The sequence below is a fragment of the Astatotilapia calliptera genome, unplaced genomic scaffold, assembly GCF_900246225.1.
Source record: "Astatotilapia calliptera unplaced genomic scaffold, fAstCal1.2 U_scaffold_1, whole genome shotgun sequence".
Taxonomy (NCBI): domain Eukaryota; kingdom Metazoa; phylum Chordata; class Actinopteri; order Cichliformes; family Cichlidae; genus Astatotilapia; species Astatotilapia calliptera.
Genome location: NW_020535618.1, coordinates 236,740 through 256,661, shown reverse-complemented (window position 1 = coordinate 256,661; position 19,922 = coordinate 236,740). Strand labels below are relative to the sequence as shown.

The following is a 19,922-nucleotide window of genomic DNA, read 5'->3' as shown; positions in this document are numbered from 1 at the left end:
GATCCCAGCAGGAAACTGAAGTGAGTCGAGTCAAAGAGCTTCAGGAGAAGCTGGAGCAGGAGATCGCTGAGCTGAAGAGGAAAGACGGCGAGCTGGAGCAGCTCTCACACACAGAGGATCACAACCAGTTTCTACACAACTACCCCTCACTGTCAGCACTCAGTGAGTCTACACACTCATCCAGCATCAATATTCGTCCTCTGAGCTACTTTGAGGATGTGACAGCAGCTGTGTCAGAGACCAGGGATAAACTACAGGACATTCTGAGAAAGGAATGGACAAACATCTCACTGACAGTCACTGAAGAGGATGTTTTACTGTCACCACCTGAGCCAAAGACCAGAGCTGGATTCTTAAAACATTCACATGAAATCACACTGGATCCAAACACAGCAAATATGCATCTGTTATTATCTGAGGGGAACAGAAAAGTAACACAGTTGAAAGAACAACAATGTTATTCTGATCATCCAGACAGATTCACCTTTTATGATCAGGTAGAGTGGAGAGGAGCGCTAGAGGAATAGAAGTAGCAGTCTCATACAAGAATATCAAAAGAGCAGTATAAATGAATGTGTATTTGGATACAATGACAAATCTTGGGCATTACTTTGTGAAAACAAAAGTTATTCATTCTATCACAAAAAAATCCAAACTGACCTCTCAGGTCCTCGGTCCTCCAGAGTAGGAGTGTACCTGGATCACAGAGCAGGTATTCTGTCTTTCTACAGCGTCTCTGAAACCATGACTCTCCTCCACAGAGTCCAGACCACATTCACTCAGCCGCTCTATGCTGGACTTTGTCTTTATTTCTCTGCTGGAGCTACTGCAGAGTTGATTAAAGTCAAATAGACAGAGAAGACAGGTTGTTGTGGAAGATTGTTGGTTTTCTTGATAACATATGACCCTAAACGGTACATCTTAGAGGTCTGAACTTTTGAAAAGTATCAATAATTTGAGTCATCATTTTTTATAATACAATTGATATCAAAAACAGCCAAAAATACTGAGGAAGTGTGGTGAATAGGGAAAAGATAAAAACATGTTAAAACAATATTGTGATTATTGCACTTGGTAAAAAAGAAAAAATTCAAAATGTACTAATTCATCGTGAAAAGATAAAAAGTTCTATATTCAAATAATCTCTACTATAAAAAATCTAAAATACAATTCAAAAAGTAAATAAGGTTTTAATAAGCTAATAAAAAGTTTTCAAGTTTGGAACACTTTCAAACAAATCCACACACATTTCACAGATCTGAAGGGGAAATAATCAAGACACGTATTTTTAAATGTACCTGAACATGGTCATTTTTCAGTCTGAGATAAATCATTTTTGTATGTGTATCAAAAGCCTCAAAAAGAGATAATCAACATTTCTGCAGTCATCTTGTTTTCCCACTGTCACAGAAGAGGACATCTGATGGGGTTGAGGTGGAAACATCTGGTGACACAAATCTGAAGGCTAGATCAACCCATTTAACCACTTTTTGCCTCTGACGTTTATGATCTTCAAAGTAAACGCAATGTCTTTGAGGTCTAATCTTTAAAAATGTCACAAGAATTTGAATCCTTGAGCTGTTACAAATTTTTAAATGTCTACTGCAAATGAGTCATGCCGGATGTGCTGCAATGAAGCTTAATAATAATATTCTTTTTGAAAACTGCAATCATGAATATATATATATATATATATAATATATTTGTTTGTTCTTTCAGTAACAATAACAAACAATAAGACCAAACCCAGAGTACCCTACTGCCGATGTCACTGTAGAGGTAGATACTGTAGAATAGCTCAACCCCAAAGAAATGTTTTTGAAAAATATTTTTGCATATGACAAATGTATTCATTTTTACTGAACCTTCAGTTATTCACTTTACCTAAGCATAAGGAGGTTACTAAGGTCTAAGCTTAACCTACCTAAAAGTAGGTGACATTCAAATCCACAAAGTGTGTATGTGTGTGTGTGGCTGTCATTTAGGTTAACACTGGAAAATAGTATTACTGAAACACACAGTTCATTACATTCACAGTTTCGTGTTTTTAACATCATCACATTTTATCGTGCTATGTTGAATGGAAACAGTGTTTCACAAAGCCTCGCTTTACCCTTCGCTACATTTATATTAACTAGATAACTGAGTGACATGGAATCCCTTACTTAATAATTCACTTCCGAAATAGACATTTGAAGGATGCAGACACAACTCACGAGCCGCCGTTGTTGATAAATAAATAATAATAATGGACATGGTGCATAGGTTTAAAGTCGGAAATCCCGAGTTCTCTGTCGGAAATGTGTTGTGGAGGGCCCCTTACATCGGATTTCACACTTGGAAAGTCAGAGTAGACCAACATAAACGATTTAACAATCCAAGAAGGCGGGACTGAATGTGAACAAAATTAGAACTGTAAACTTTCAATCTGCTCTGCAACTCGTTCAATTAGTCATACGCAGAGAAGTGAACAGGCTCTATCACTGAATGTGTTTTTAAGCACAACAAATAAGTATCAGGTCTTACTGCTATCGACACTGGAATGGCTCTACCTTGCTAAACTGATTCTGTTTTATCTGAATGCTCTCACTCAGGAGTGACGTAACTCCCGAGATCCGAGGCATCTGGAACGCGGCATTACTACTCAACAAATCGGCGTGGCTCCCTGAGTCACGTGACGCACGAGCGCAAACTCACGGCGGACCTGGGTGGAGCGAGAAGTACGTCCGCAACATGGCCGCTGTTTGATAAAGCTGATTGAACTTAGAGGAAAAACACAAACTAAAGTACTGATCTTATGACGTTAATATCCATCTGATACCGGTGTCGATGCTTGTATCGATCCGCTCAGCGGAAGCAGCGATGAGTTCAGCTCAGTATCTGAGAGAGTTCATCAGGGAGAGACTAACTGCTGTTTGTGAAGAAATCTTCTCAGAGGTTCAAAAAACCATCGTCCAGTATGAGGAGGAGATCAACCGTCAGCACAGACTGCTGGATATCAGCCGGAAACCCGACAGAAACTCACACATCACAGGTATGGACATGTTTTTATCTCTGTGCTGTTCAAGCTCAGATTCTTCAGTGTTTAGTTGATTGGTGATAAATCTGAAAGTTTATCAGCATCTCCAGGATTTCTCTAAGCTGATGTTAGCTGAGAGCAGGCAGCTGTTACTTTGGTGATGAATTCAGAGGAGCAAACGGTGATAGTTGAGGAAGAGCACACACACTCTTAATGAGACAGTGTGAAAACTGTCTGCTGACTAACATTGATGAAGATGAGCGTCCACACCAACTGTTTATTCCATTTATTTTTTATAACAGCCTCAAAGTGAACTCACACAGTGACAGACTCTCCAAAGTATCAGAACAAAATCTGTCCATGTTACAAATACGTCTATAAATAATGTCTTTACATCTGCAGCAAAAGCAAGAAAACAATCACTGAAGCAAAGTATGATGTCTAAATGTGTCTCCTAAGTGAAAACAAGTGCTCAGGGTCCGATTGAAGATACAGTGGCTTTACTAGAAGATGTTAAACTGGGTATTTATCAGTGCTGTGGTTCAGTGTCCAGTGATGGACTATGTTGGACTGGTGCATGTTCATGGTCACCGTTGTGAATTAAAACCTCTTCTTGTTGAATCAAACTTGATATCATATTGACTAGAAACCACAAGACTATATATTTTTTCAATATTTACACATTTTATTTAATCTGATTGACACAACTGTGACACCAGTGATGGTGTGATCTGAGCTCACAGGGCTCTAGAGTGCGAGCAATGTGGTCGCAAATGCGACCAAAATTTTCAGTGGTGCGATCACTTAAAGCCTAATTTTTGCTGTTCAATACAGAAGAAATTTAAACTTCTTAAAATTATGCAAAATTACAGAATATTTTTAAGGTTATCTGCTATAAAAAGCCAGGCCAGAAAAATCTCCTTCTTGTTTTTCTGTGTTTTATTCTCAGTTACTTTGACACAAAAGCATCTGCTGTGATGTTCACAATTCTGATGAAGTCTCACATGTATCCGTACTGATAAATGATCAGAATTATAATATTTCTGACTGTCTGAGGCTAAATTGAATCAAATCAGGACTTTGAGAACCAGAATTGAATGGATTATTGAAATCAGTGATGATGATACGCAGCCCTAGTGAGGCCCGACAGAAGGGGATGTAGCTGTGGGTAATAAGAAAAGATGAAAATAACTATTGATAACTTTTTTGTTAAGTTAAGGCCTGATCCGTCTGAAGTTCATAGCCAGCTCTGACATGGTGCCATCTGTCTTTGAATACTGAAAAAGCACAGTGTATCCAGAAAACACATTATATGCTGCAATAAATGCACTGCCCAAGTGTCCACTCTCCCCACTGCCTTTCAGCAGCAGACAGCAACAAACAGGTCGTCAGAGGAGGCCAAGATGATGATTAAGTTTAACATTTTCTACAATATTGACAAAGCACTTTAAGTACAAGATTGTTAGTTAATAATTTAGAAATGAATATTGTCTGTATGGACTGCAACTTCCCCCCCCAAAAAAGTGCACATGTAAAACTGCGGTGTTAAGTGGTTGAAATATTTGAGTGCGCCTAACTTTTGTGCCAGTGCACCTAAGTTTTTAAAGATGCACTGCTGCGCCGATGGCAAAAAGTTAGTCTAGAGCCCTGGCTCACTGTCTCTGTAAAAATGTGTGTTTAAATTATCACTATTTATTCAGGCTTTGACACACATTTGTAAAATATTTGTGAAAACTCATCACAGTTGTGACCTTGACTCTGTACTTCTTTGTTGCTTAAGACTTCCCACGACAACGTGACTGCAATGAAGAGGAGGGGAGGAACTCCAGTCTGGACCAGGAGGACCCAGAGCCTCCACAGATTAAAGAGGAACAGGAGGAGCTCTGCAGCAGTCAGGAGGGAGAGCAGCTTGGACTGAAGCAAGATGAAGGCATTATCGTCTGGTCCAGGGAAGAGCAGATTAGACTGCTGGGGACCATCTGCAAACCTGAGATAAAGTTACACAGAATAGGTATGTAAAACTGATTGTCGTAATAACAATGAATATGAGTCATGTAGGATCCTAATTGGAGTTTAAAGTTACATTTATTTTTAGAGGCACAGGAAGAATTGAAGGTCCAACTGTAATAAGCAGCATGAATGCATCTCTTTCTGTTAAGGGAAATTTATTTGTTTAGCACATTTTAAACAGATGCCCCTGGTGTCTCTGCTGGAATTACCAACTGTGAACTCTATGGCTACGTTCACACTGCAGGCGAAAGCACATCAAATCCGACTTTTCTGACCCTCTGCGACCCATATCCAATCATATTTTCAAATCCGATCTGGGTAGGGTTGCAAAGGGGCGGAAAATTTCCGGTAAATTTCCGAAAAGTTTCCGGTAAATTTCCATGGTAAGTTAAGCTTGGGAATTTTGGAAATATTCCATATTGGAAACTGTCCATGGAAATAATGGGAATTATGGAAATTAATGGGAATTTAGGAGAACTAACTGGGAATATATTATTTCCAAGCATAAATATAAACAGAAATCATAAGAAAACCTCCATGCAAAATGTTTTCAACAGATATTTAAACAGATTTATTTGTAAGTACAGTAGAATAGAACACGTTTCAATAACTTGTTTCATGGATGAATAAAAACAGAAATGTTGAGTTCAATATTACCATCCCCTAACCCCGCTCATTCAAAAATGCCCCCTGTCCAAAAATCTCCACAAAGTCCCATTCAAAAGGTTAAATGAAAAATGCCACTTATCCTCCAAAACGTCCCATTAAACATGCAAATCTTCCTTCAAGCAATCCTCTTTTCTCATTTTTGCTCAGTCAATAGACTCTTCCTGGACCTCATCATCATCCAACAACATGTCCACTTCCTCAGCATCCAACTCTGAGTCTTCCTCTTCAGTATCACTTTCCAGCCTTGTTGAGGATGGCTCTGTGTCAGGCTCAAAGAGCCGTAGGTTTGCCCGAATGCCGACCAGCTTTTCCACTCTCACATTTGTGAGCCTGTTGCGAACCTTTGTGTGGGTGTTCCCAAACGGTGACCAGTTGTGCTCGGAGGCAGCTGATGATGGTGGGATTTGGAGGAGAATGGAGGCTACAGGTGCAAGGGCCTCAGATTCACATAGTCCCTTCCACCAGGTGGCTGCAGATATGTGCTGGCATGACTGCCATATTCCATCCCCTTTCCAAAGGCCTTGCTTTGTTCGATACTTTGCCAAACTGCCTAGAACTTTGCCTTTATCGAGACCCAGGTGGTCAGACATGGCTGTAATGACCGCATAGGCACCGTTGATCTCTTCCCCAGAAAGTATGCCCTTGTCATATTTGGGGTCCAGCATGTATGCTGCTGCATGCACTGGCTTCATGCAGAACTCCCTCCGCTGTTCCAATGACTTGACCACAGCCGTTTCCTCTGCTTTCAGTAGTAGGGAAGTGGGCAGAATTGTCTGGATTTCTTCTTTGAGTTCTGCAAAAAGGCACTGGACATCTGACAAGATGGCACCAGCCCCCTCTATCTTCGCTATTGCTGCTGCAATAGGTTTGAGGATTTTCTGACTGCTAGATACTCTAGATACCCAGAACACATCATCCAAGATGACCTTCTTGATGTCACTGTCGATGCCTACAGACTGGGATATGGCCATCTCTTGCAGAGACTCCTTTCCCTTCAGAAGGCTGTCAAACATGATAACAACACCACCCCATCGCGTTATGCTGGGAAGCTTCAGTGTAGTACTCTTGTTCTTTAACTTTTGCTTTGACAGAAATGTAGCGGAAGTTACTTGTTTGCCTTTAACATATTTCAGAACTTGCTTCACTCTCTTATTCAGAGTGTCCATTGTTTTTAGTGCCATTATGTCTTTTAGGAGAAGGTTTAGTGTATGGGCTGCACAGCCAATAGTAGTTATATGAGGGTAGGTCTCCTCCACATGTGCCCAGGCAACCTTCATGTTGGCTGCATTGTCAGTGACCAGTGCAAAAACCTTATCTGGTCCAAGGTCATTGATGATCACTTTTAGCTCATCTGCAATGTATTGGCCTGTGTGTCCGTTTTCCTTTGTGTCTACACTCTAGTAGAACACAGGCTGAGGAGTGGTGATTATGTAGTTAATAATTCCTTGTCCCCTGATATTGGACCATCCATCAGAGATGACTGAAATACAGTCAGCTTGGTCAATGGTCTGTTTCACCTTTGCTTGAACTCGACTGAACTCTTCATCCAGTAGATGAGTAGAACTCCTGGCTGCTGCATGTGTTGGGCCTTGAGGAATTTTTTTGCACTTTGCAATGTGCTGCTGCATTTTTGTGGCATTCTTCACGTACGTCTTATCACAATACTTACACATATATACAGATTTCCCTTGTACATTAGCTGGTGTAAAATGTCTCCACACATCAGATAGCGCACGTGGCATTTTTCTGTAAAATAAAACAAGAGCTTGTAAAAATGCTAATGCAATGCAAGAGATCGTAATAATACAATTGCAATATGATAATAAACAGATATAAATAGTAAGGCTAGCTAAACAACTGGAATGATCTTCAAAACAAAACAACCAAATGAGGAAGCTAGCATCTTCTTTATGTTATACTAGCTATGGCTTATTTAGCATCTAACAGATGCTAGCATTTTATTTAGCATCTAACAGATGCTGGCATTTTATTTAGCATCTAACAGATGCTGGCATTTTATTTAGCATCTAACAGATGCTAGCATTTTATTTAGCATCTTATTAGATGCTAGCATTTTATTTAGCATCTTATCAGATGCTAGCATTTTATTTAGCATCTTATCAGATTGCTATCTACCAGATTAATACATTTTATGTGATATTCACAATTTAAACATTTAATGAATATATTTTCCCATAATATCATCAAAACTTACCTCACTTGTTAAGTCCACAGGCTCAAATGTGTGCCTTTAATACTCTTTGTCCTTCAGGCTCAAAAGTGTGGTCCATGTGTACATGTGATGGAGGCATGCACAGTGCCAGTAGGTGGTCACAATAGCCATGCAGCAAGCTTGTGCTCTGTACATGTGATTAAGGAATGGCATGGATATTCAAGTGTATTTGAATTGCATTTGTTTGTTTTTGTCAATATTATGCTAAAATATACTTTCCTCAACTATATTTAAGTTCCCTAAGAAGAGCCAACCTTCAATTTTGAAAATTCCCACTTTATTCCCATAAATTCCCGTTAATTCCCGTTTATTCCCATAGATTCCCGTTAATTCCCATGGAAAGATTCCATCTTTGAAAATTCCGGGAATTTTGCAACCCTAGATCTGGGTCACTTTCATATGTGGCTGTGAATCCGATACGTATCTGATGTTTTAGAAAGCGACTGCTGTTTGAACGGTCATGTCGCATGAAATCCGTCTTGTACGTCACTGACACGAGACAGATACCAATTATCAGCACCGGAGAAGACATTGTGAACGCTTCCTGCCCATCCAGAGAAACTGTTGGGAAGACAATGTTGGAGAAACGTGAACATTTTATTTGTACTGTATAATCTGCAGATTCTGACAGAAATCTGCAACTATCCTTTGAAGCACCGCTCCTCTAAAACAGCAATAAGGATCATTATTAGGCGATATGTAAATAACACAATAACTTTATAATTTAAAGCAAAATTGGGAAACGTAAAGTCCGAAACAGCCAAACAATACTTTTGCTCTGGGTCTAAACAGAGCGTGTTGTGTGTGACGTCTTCTTTTGCGCATGCTGGCCGCTTTGAGGGTTCACACTAGAGCGTGTTTGATGTCACTTTTTTTTTTTTTTAGCGTGAACAAGCAGACAAAAAAATCGGATTTGATCAAAAAATCGGAATTGAGCATTAAGACCTGCAGTGTGAACGTAGCCTTAGATCCAGTCTTTTGAACTGGGAAGGACCACTTATCTCTTCTGCATGAAGATTTTATACCTGGGCATCCTTTCTTCCTCAAGGTCCAACTTTAATAAGCGGCATGAATGTATCTCTTTCTGTTATGGGAAATGTATTTGTATATTACCTCTCAAATACAAATAAGTTATTCAAGTTGGTTTACAAGATTAAATTAAAACCAAAAACAACAGAAAAAAGACAGAAATTATTTCCATGATACAGCCTTGTGATACAGTCAGTGAAACTAAATTCCTCATCTATGATTTCACCAAAATTTTCCAACCAGGTTGAGGTCTTCAGTGCCCTATAGATTCAAGATGTGAATTAAGTTGTAATCATGGATCTTTGTTTCCAAACAGGAGAATCTCAGTTTTGTCTCTATTTAGTTGAAATCAATTTTTATTTCATCCACTTTGTTTTTTTAAGGCAAAAAACATAATGAGCTAACATTGTTTGGCAAGAGAGGGTTGTTACTTTTCTAAATCTATGTATACTAGAGGTGGGAATCACCACACATCCCACGATACGATATTATCACAATACTTAACGCACGATACGATATTATTGCAATTTTTAAAAATATTTTGCGATATTCAGATTCTGTACATAAAGGTAAACTTTATCAATATTCATTTTATCTAATATCAAAGTCTCACACTCAGTCTTTCTCTCATTTCAGTCAGTTTTATTGTTGACAAACTGAACGGTTTGTATTACAGTCTAGTCCAACTTAACTGAATGCAACCATCTGGTACAATTATAGCTATTCTGAACTATGCAATTTATGAAAACTATGCAGCCCATTCAGCAACTGAAGAATTTGAAAGTAAATTAAAACAAAATATAATTTTACATTAAATAAAAAAGTTTTAAACTTAATTAAAATAAAACATGTCTTAAATTAAAATAAGTAAACTGTCATGTTTATTGCTGCCAAAAAAAAGTTAAACACATTTGGACAGTAAGGAATGTCAGGATTCTTGCTCAGAAAAAGGATCAACATGCTCTGAAGTCAGAGCACAAAAACCTTTTTTGTAACAACATATCGATTTCTGCTGTCCCTGTATTGATACATTATTAGCAAACAAAATATCACGATACTACACAGTATCGATTTTTTCCCCCACCCCTAATGTATACTGTATTAATCCTGTAGGAAATTGTTTAGTCCTCGGCATTTAACCCATTCACTCAGCGAATCAAGGATTTGTAGAGACGGTACCTTACTCAAGGGTAGCTAAGGGGTAGCTGAGTAGCTATCCCTGCCCCAACTGGGGTAACGTTGCCTTTACTCCTTGTTTTCAGGCATCTTCAGAAACAAAGTTGAGATGTACATCGTTCCTAAAAATCAATGAAAAAACAAAGAGATGTGATGTTTTTGGAACATGCAGAAAACCTTGAACATGCGCTAACTGCAGTCACTCTCACACAGGTTGTAGGACCCTTGCAAGTAAAAGCTGTGTTCTTGCTTAGAGACACTCTCCAGACAGATTGCCAACATGTTGCAGTCAGTCTGAATGAGTCGTCGTCAATAAGCACCACTTGAGGGGACTCGGCTCAAAGTCCTGAGGGGGTTGCTTCAGGAATATGGATGAATGGCCCGTGTTAGAAGCTGTACGGGACCTGCACACCTGTTAGCTGGTAATAAACAGGGGTGCAGATAACTTTTCAAGTGATCTACTCAGGTAAGGACCAAGAGATGGACCAAGTCATACACAGAAGAGGCTCCCATGCGTTTCCCTGCCTGCCTTAATCACATCCATTCTGTTACAGTAGTGTCTTTGTCAAGCTGCAAGGTGACCTCGTATTTCTTGAGAATCCTGCAAACTGTTGTGTTTCTGAAACTGTGGAGTACTTGCTTTCTTAAGGCCATGTTGAAGGATCAAATACTAAGAAATGATTGCATGACTTGAGGAAGTCGTATCTGATTTACCCCCGGGTAACTTTGCTTGTGTCTGTCAGCATGAGCATTAGAAACAGTGTGTGCCCTATAGTGGCCTATCACTATCAAGCAGAAGGATAAACTGTCCAATGGCCACGATGAGTTCATCCTTACATTCTCCAATGATCCGCTTTTCCCTCTGAAACCTAATGGTTGTGGTCTTTAAAATGCTGCCAATGTTAAGCATGTATGCTACAAATCACTGTTGTCACTCGTAGCCAGTTGCATTTTAATGGCTAACAATTGATAATATTTTTAACAGTTTCATGCGTCCATGCAGGCCACCTGATATTATGAAACTCGCCCAGTTTCACAAAGGGGATCCCATTTTTGTCACGCAGCTTCTTCAGTGCAGTTTTGTATTTTGCTCCACCTTTTTGCATAAAAACTGCAGCAGTTTGACCACAGAGCGATTAAATGTCTCTCAGTAAGGAACGTTGTATTCAGCTGATTTTATGCAATTTTCCAGTATGTGCAACTGCAGCAAGTTGCCAGAGTTTTAGCACGACGCTGTTGTACATACCCATGTTGACAGCCTGTGCACACAACGACCAACTTTGTTGTCCAGTCATCCAAGCCTGTGTCCTGGAAAAGTCTCACAAATCATCTGTTATGGCCTGTGTCTTTCGGTCAGCACCCAGTGCAGTCAGTCCAAGAAAGTCTCCGTTGTTGGACACGGACACAATGTAAACAATTTCCTTCTCGTTTTTTGTGATGTCCTCAGATCCAAATTCAGCAGACTCCAATTTGGCTCATAACTCCCCGCTGATGGTGTGAGCAATGCTCTGCATGATCTGTGTGCCCCCTTCAAGTGAATGACATGCACGTCTGACGTTTACACCTAGCTGCTTCAATAAAGAAGGATATGAAGACATAGGATGTGTGTGTTAAACTTTGTGGAAGCGAGGAGAAAAATATTAAACAGGGCTTACCTCTGTTCGTCATTTCGCTTGTCTTGCCATCTGTTAAGGGGGCAACTGCACATATCTTCTCGGATGGCTTGTTTATTAGCAATGACTCGCATCACATTCATGTGCTCCTTGCCCTTTTCACATTTGTCAAATAAAGGATGGTTACAATTCTTTGGGCCTTTAAAAATGCACCTGATTTGTCTCTTAGATGTAGATGAGAGAGGCAAATCTTTCACCACATTTTAGTGCACAGTGGCAACTTTTCTGAAAAAGTATTTTCTTCAGCACTGGCTCTGGTTAGCATTTCTTAGCTGGTGGCGAAACACCAAAGAAGCTACTTATTGTCTGTTGTTTTTTGGACATTTAGGTGGTGACAAGCAAAATGTGTAAGGTTAAATGACATGGTCAAGTACGCCAAAGGCACTTGGTAACACAAGTGTCACTACGCTTTCTTAATTTTTGTCACACATGCGTACCAGTTATCTGCACCCCTGGTAATGAGTCAGACTCGTTTCTGGTAGATGTTGGACTAAACCAGGGCTGCCCTTTGTCACCGAGTCTGTTCAGAATTATTATGGATACAATTTAAAAGCATAGCCAGCTGGCTTAAGGCCTCCACTTTGGTCGCTTCAGAATCTCACTTTTTGCAGATAATGGGGTTCTGTTGGCTTAATCAGATGGTGGCCTCCAGCTGTCACTGGAGTGGGTCGCAACCAAATGTGAAATTGTGAGAATAAAAATTAGTACCTCCAAATCTGGGGGCCATGGTCCTCAGCCTGAGTGAGCACAAGTTATTGGTCCAAGTGGAAGAGTTCATACATATATCATGGTCTTGTTCATGAGGGAAGCGAGAGATTGACAGATTGGGAGACTAAAGAAATGCAGAACGTACAGTAAAACAGTCATTCTATGTCCCTCCCTCACCTATGGTCACGAGCTCTGGGTACTGACAAAAAAGATGAGATTGCGAATAAAAGCAAGCAGAAATAAGTTTTCTCCATAGGGTCACTGACCTCTCTCCTAGAGATAGGGTGAGGAGTTTTGCCATCCAGGAGGGGCTTAGTATAGAGTCGCTGCTACTCCTCCACATCAAAAGGAGCTGGGCATGACCCACCAGAATGAGGTCTTGGGGCAGACCCAGGACGCACTGGAGAGATGACATCTCACAGCTGGCTTGAGGATGCCTTAGTGTTCCCCTGGATAAGAAGAATTGCTGTCTGCATAGACAGTGATTAGGCATGTGATTTTCAATGATATATCACAGTTAATTGTCAACTTGACGCCATTCAATCACAGACTGATAGAAGACAGACTTTGTCTGGCAGCATTTATAACAGCTTTTAGTAACAGTGTTGGTAATCTTGGCAATCTCATTTTGCTGAAAGAAAATAATAATAATAATAATAATAATGATAATAATAATAGCTGTAGTGAGAGGAGTTTATTTGGAATAAAACGGATACTGAAAAGGTTTGAGAACATACATCGCAGTTGAAAAACTGTGTTAAACTGTAATACATGTTATTGCAATATCCAATATTCATGTTGCAAAAAGTAAATAAAAATAGCATTATGAAGCCTGTGGTCATTCTCACCTCTACTTAGCAGGATACAATTGTACCCACACATCCGCGTTCATTTAACAGAAAACACACAAGCATCTTTATATTTCATATACAGCATCACAGACATCCACGAAGCTGATCTTTGAAGGGTGTAAAACTAAAAAACAATTTGAATCAGTGCATTCACTTTAAGTTTCACTGCTCAATATTAGCCACATGTTCAGTATGTAGAGTTCTCCTAATGGTTCAGCTTATACTATATCTTCTCAAATTTTTGTTTTTCTACTATTTTTTTCTTCATTTGTCCATTCAGACCTCCAACAGCAGCATGTCTGTGATGAGGAGAAGGTTGTCAGAGGTCAGCAGGTCTGTAACCAGGAGAGGAACTCTAGTCTGGACCAAGACGACCCAGAGCCTCCACAGATTAAAAATGAACAGGAGGAACTCTGCGGCAGTCAGGAAGGACAGCAGCTTGGACTGAAGCAGGAGGCTGATGCCTTCATGGACACCCTTGTTTATCAGGAAAGTTACCACAGTGAACTGGAATCAAACAGTGAGCAGCTCCTTTCTCACAGCTGTCCTGAAGTAGAAAGCAAGCATGTAGTCTCAGGATCAGCTAGAAATATAGCACTAAAGAGGAGGAGACGTCTCAGACTTGCTGACACAAGGGAAAAGTCTCTAAAATGTGACACATGTGGAAAAGCATTTTACTTCCAATCCCACCTGAGTGCACATCTTAGAGTTCACACAGGTGAGAAACCATATTCTTGTAGCACCTGTGGGAAAAGATTCAGCCACAAATCAGCATTGGATAATCATATAAGACGTTACACAGGCGAGAAGCCATATCTTTGTATCACTTGCGGGAAAAGATTTGTTCAGAAGTCTCATTTGGAGCGTCATGTGAGAATTCATACAGGTGAAAAGCCGTATCCTTGTATCACCTGTGGGAAAAGATTTAATCAGAATTCAGAGCTGCAACGTCATGTAAGAATTCACACAGGTGAGAAGCCGTATTTTTGTAAAACTTGTGGGAAAAGATTTGCTGACTCATCAGGACTCATAAAACACATGAGATTTCACACAGGTGAGAAACCATTTTCTTGTGGGATCTGTGGAAAAAGTTTCAGTCAGAAATCAGCATTGGAAACTCATGTAAGAACTCACACAGGCGAGAAGCCGTATTCTTGTAGCACTTGTGGGAAAAAATTCAATCAGAAATCAGGAATGAAGTCTCATGCAAGAATTCACACAGGTGAGAAACCACATTGCTGTAGCAGGTGTGGGAAAACCTTTAGCCAGACGACACACTTAAAGAAGCACATGAGAATTCATACTGATTAAAAGTTTAAAGCTTAGAACATGTGGGACAGCTGTTAGTCATAATAGAGTGTTGGTTGTCGAGCTCACACTGAGCAGAAGTCAAACCACTGCAACACCTGAGTGAAAAGATGAATCATATTCAGGTCAGTATTATGTGGGTTCTATTCCAGGAAGCAGGTTTAACTAACAACTGCAAGTTTGCTAATCCTGACATGAGGGAGAGAAAGAGAGTTAACTTTAACTCGGTGTCACTCACCAGGTTAAGAAACTCTTTGAACCTAACAGATTTCAGCAGATTTTCTTAAACAAACTATGAATTTGTGTAAGAAACTCATAGTCACTCCTCCCATTTGCTGCACCTGAACCTGCCAACTGACACTCCAGTTAATTTCCTCTTTCATAATGTTGTTAACAACGCACATTAATCTGCTGGAAGTTTGTTCTTACAAATTCTCAGTTAGATGTTGCTTTGTAACTTTGTTTTTTTGGGATTGATTTTATAATCGTGCAGTGAAAAATGTCATGATTGGGACAGCGATTATTGCAGATTTATTAAGAGCTGAGAATAAGAGCATATAGTAGCATATACTAATTTAGTTTCTGTATTTCCAACTCTGACTTAGCAGAGCCAACTTTGAGTACATTATTGTATTTTTGTAGTACGTCATTGTCCTCTTTAAAGTTTTAGACCCATAGAGCACAGGATTAGCTATACTTTAAAGTCAGGTTTGAAATGCACACAGTAGACTGTCTGTGTTTTGAACATTTCATTCTGAAATTTCACAGACTCACAGGACTCAGTCATATAATAATCTCAAACAATGTTTTGAAAGGTAAATTAAGGTAATTTTAAAGGTAAGGTAAATTTAAAGGTAAGGTAGATTTAAAGTCTGTGACTTTAAATGAAACACATTTTTCATTCACACTAACCCAAATCCATCTCACTGGGGTATCATATAGCCCTTTTTCACTAGTACCCACTCTGCTCGACTCGACTTGGTTTCAGTGTTTTTTCCATTACGCTGGAGTACCACCTACTCTGGGTGGGGTCGTTATAGCAATGTGGCCTAAATTCCCGTGACGGCGTTTGTAAATGACACAACAAAATGAGGATGTTAAGATGTTGGTATACCTGCTACCTGGTCACCACAAAAATGACACTAAAAACGAGCGTATAACGTTTGCCTCTACTGTTTTCTTTTATGGAAATCTCAATAGAAAAAAAGAGGTTGCTACAGCCCATCAATGCATGAAATACTGGCTTGAAATGTTTGATTTCATTAAAAAATGAAATTGTCAAATTGTGGCAAAAACATTTTTTGTAATTTAATAAAATGACTTGACTCTGTGTGCTGCTATCTGATGCTACGTCCATCAGTAAACTGTGTCTGATCTGTTTATCTCGATTTTTATCTTCAGTTTCTGTCATTTTGCTGCTATCGGGTTACCCCTGAATAGATTTCAAATTCAACTTCAGATCATTTTAATGTAATATATGTTAATTCATGGGTAAATAATGACCATGGGAAGTATAAAAAGTTGTAGCTATACATTACATGAAGTTTTATAATATCCGATGATGATGATGACAGAATAGACCAAGAAAATGAATTTCTCCTCTCCTGTTATTTTAAAATAACTATTTTCAGCGCTGACACGTGTTGGTATTTTTCAAACTACTCCATCAAAATGGAGGTTCAGCTCTTAATTTACTCATGGTGATTTATGGTATCTGAGCTCCATACCTTTCTTTCTCTTCTCACACACACTCTTAACTCAGAGTTGATTGAACTTTGATCAACTGTTCGGGAACAGGAAACTCAGGCTTACAGAGTTAATCATCTCAGAGTTTGTTTTTTAAACTCAGAGTTTATTGGACACGCTTCCTGGAACAGGGCATTGACCAGGGAAGAACTCTCAGCATTAATTCTTACAACTGTATCAGAGAAACCCTGATCTTACATTTCATGATGGTTGAAGTTAATTTTCTGTCTTAATTCAAATGTTTTTCCTTGTTTCTTTAATGTTGTTTTATATAAATCTAGAAACTTGTGTTTTAACTTTGTACCCCAGTCCAGTGGTTCCCAAACTTTTTTTTTGCTAGGCCCCCCTTTGTTTTACAAGAAAAATGCCGCCCCCCGCGCGCGCACACACGCACACGCACTAACACATCCTCCAACCACGCACACCCATATTCTGCTCCATTGCGGTTTATTTCACACCTCAAACATTTAGCAAACAATTGAGCAAATACAAGTAATCTGCAAAAAATTACAGGTAGTAAGAAAACAAACTACTAACTCTTTTACGCTACGTTCGCACCTACTTTTGAAAACACAGCTGTTTCATCCACGCGTAAACGGCGTTTCGAATCACCGAAAACTGAGATTTTTAAAACTCCTCTTTTGCGTTTATGTGTGGACGAGGAATACAGAGTTCATCACACAACGTCAAAGGTATGTGCCTTTTGTCACATCACGCTGTGCGCCACGTTATTGTTTACATGAGATGAATTGCAGATAGTCAGATTAATTAACTAATTTTGTCTGTGTCTTCAGGTTTTACACACTTACATACACACACGCAGTTACTGTCCCTCTATTTACAAAGGTAGAGGCATCACAGTGTAATTATTTTACCCTCAACATTGCTATCAATACATTTTTCAAAAATGCCTCTCTGTGCAAAATGGGTTTAAAAACATAAACAGCTGTGGGATACTGTTTGTCCGTGATTTAGACAGGGGGAACAAATCGTGGCAGGATCAGCCTGATGTTATTTGTATCCCGCTGTAACTTTACTGTATAAAGAGCTAACATCTCCAAAATGTCAGGAGTAGTTAGTCATTACGACAAGTGTTTGTGAACTAAAAATCAAGAATGTGGGATACTGTTTGTCCGTGATTTGAAGAGCCCAGTGTGTGCTCCTGACGCAGGGAAAAGCAGTTATGCAGGGGAGACCTACCTTGGCACTTGTGCAGGTGAAGCCAAAGGGAAGATATGCTTCACCATATTTTCTAGTCTTTGGCTTAGAATGAAGTTGGTTTGGAAACATATTCAGCTATGCTTCATCTCCTGCTTTGCGTTTGTGTAGGCGCCCCATGATAGCAGTGTCCAAGTATTGTTGTCGTTGTGTTTTTTCCTTTTCATACCACGCCCCCTCCTGCAATGGCTCTCTGCCCTCCCTAGGGGGTGGGCCCCACACTTTGGGAAGGTCTGCCCTAGTCTATATTATGGTTCCCTTTTACTTTCCTCTTATTCTTTTTTTTGTATGGAAATAAAAAAAATATTGCCTTGTGTAATACGATTCTGTGATTCATTGACCGGAATATGATCTTCTAGTAGAAAGACTTGACCCTCTATTTAGGAACCTGCTGAAAATGTACAGGTGCACTCTCAAAGTACATTTACAATTGTGCAATAATAACAGAGCAGAATTTATTTATTTTTTATTATGTGTCACCACACATAAGTGTAGTTATATCACAATAATGTTTGTATTATCATCTTTGCAGTTTGTTGAAGCATTGAAGCTCCTTTCCTCAGTATTTAGAGAATTCTAACTCGAGCTCTTATTATGGCTGCTGTGTAGATACCTCAGGGTCAGCTCTTCATCAGCAAAACACAAAACGAACTATTACAACATAACCTCAGGGTTGCATGGATCAGCTCCACAGTATATCACAGTTGTATTAACTCAATATTTCTGTCTCTGAGGTCATAGTCCAACAACTTCTCTCAGACCTCCTTTACCTGGAAACAAAAGGTGAGCAGACTTTCTTTGGTGTTGCTGCAGGGTACTCACTAACGCATGTACTGCGCTTGGTTTGACCATACATACAACTATCTAGTCCTGTCTTAAGTAACCAGCCTGATTAGCCAATGAGCCATAGGTAAATATGATCTAATGGGTGAGGAACCTGGAGGAATGCGGAGAAAGCACCTGAAGGAAATTAAACAAAATACCCCCAAGCATACACATACAAATACTGACAGAAAAACAAGAAAGACAGAAAAGCAATGGAGAGAGGGAGAGAAAAGGCAGGCCAGCCTGAGAGGCCTCAGGAACCATGACAGTTATGTTATTTTCATATTTTGAATGTCAAATAGTAATGTTCCCCTCAAAATAACTTTGGTTCAACTCGAGTTTCTAAATTTGTTAAATCACCCAAATCATCTGATGCATTAATGTCCTGTGGGATTTCAGAATTGCAACACATAACTTCAAATAATATAACGTTAAAATATGCCTTTTAGGCTAAATTACATTCTAAATTCAAGATTTTACCCTAAAATTACTTAACCCTTTAAAGCCGGTCAGAGCGGACACGCTCCGTTTTGTGTAACTATTTTTAAATCCCAGTAGCACTGCAACCACGTAAGCTAGCGCAATAATTTTCTTTGCATGTGAAACTGGAGGAGTTGTACTTACATCATGCCATCAGCTTGTCCTAGGTCACAGTTTCCTAACACATATGGCTTTGCAAAAGCTGCATAAAAAGCGCTTGCAGCAACAAAAACATAATATTCGAGAAACACGCTTTACCGATCCGATCAGCTGTTCATAACACTTCCTACGTCCATCAGCGTGAACTGTCGCATGCCCACCATGACCTGCCCGAAACCAGAAGTGACGTCATTTTCGCGGAAATGTAGTTTTTTACCATCAAGGCCTCATGAGCTTATACTGGTGTTTTTAAAAGTTATGTTTGACTTTATGACTTTCTGTGTCGTTTCTGGGATGCTTAGGACTCATATTGCACTGCTGGAAATAGTTTATTTTGATGCATATGCTGCTTTTTTGCAAATTTGCCCTATAATATTTATTTTCGTTTTTCATGCAGTGTATAGAAATTGGTGTATTTCAAAAATAAAACTATGAAGACACTCAAAATAAATTTCCCGTGGTGGGAAACTATTTTGTGCAACTTTTTTGTATTTACAGTTTTGAGGGATAAGCCTCTTAAATTTCTCTAACTAGAAATATATGTTAAAAAAAACAAAAACAATTTTCAATTTTTTTGTAGTTTATTGATCTTTTTTGCAATTTATGTAATTACTATGCACTTAATGCATGCATATTATTAAAACATGGGCTATAATGGTTGTATTGATGTATAGCAACTTGAAATGCTCCCAAAAATGGCTCCACAACATGTAAAAATATAATATAAGCTCTGGTGGACTTGGTTCTATGGTAGGTCTTAAAGGGTTAATTACTTAATTCAGTAATTAATTATTTAAAGCTTACAAGTTGAGGTGAGC

General features: G+C 39.2%; 1 protein-coding gene across 3 annotated transcripts in view; it reads left to right on the top strand.

Moving 5' to 3' along the window:
* The window catches only part of LOC113017234 (putative zinc finger protein 735), a 28,339-nt gene extending 11,562 nt beyond the window's left edge, over nucleotides 1-16,777 (top strand). The window contains exons 1-3 of one of the 3 annotated variants that reach the window (XM_026160389.1): nucleotides 2,671-3,034; nucleotides 4,800-5,030; nucleotides 13,649-16,777. In XM_026160389.1, the coding sequence (XP_026016174.1) occupies nucleotides 2,830-3,034; nucleotides 4,800-5,030; nucleotides 13,649-14,679 (1,467 nt within the window). In that variant the 5' untranslated portion in view covers nucleotides 2,671-2,829 and the 3' untranslated portion in view covers nucleotides 14,680-16,777. Of the gene's footprint in view, nucleotides 1-2,670; nucleotides 3,035-4,799; nucleotides 5,031-13,648 lie in introns of those variants that run through there. The other 2 variants (XM_026160391.1, XM_026160390.1) reach the window with 2 other exon arrangements.
* The last annotated feature ends 3,145 nt before the right edge of the window (nucleotides 16,778-19,922 follow it).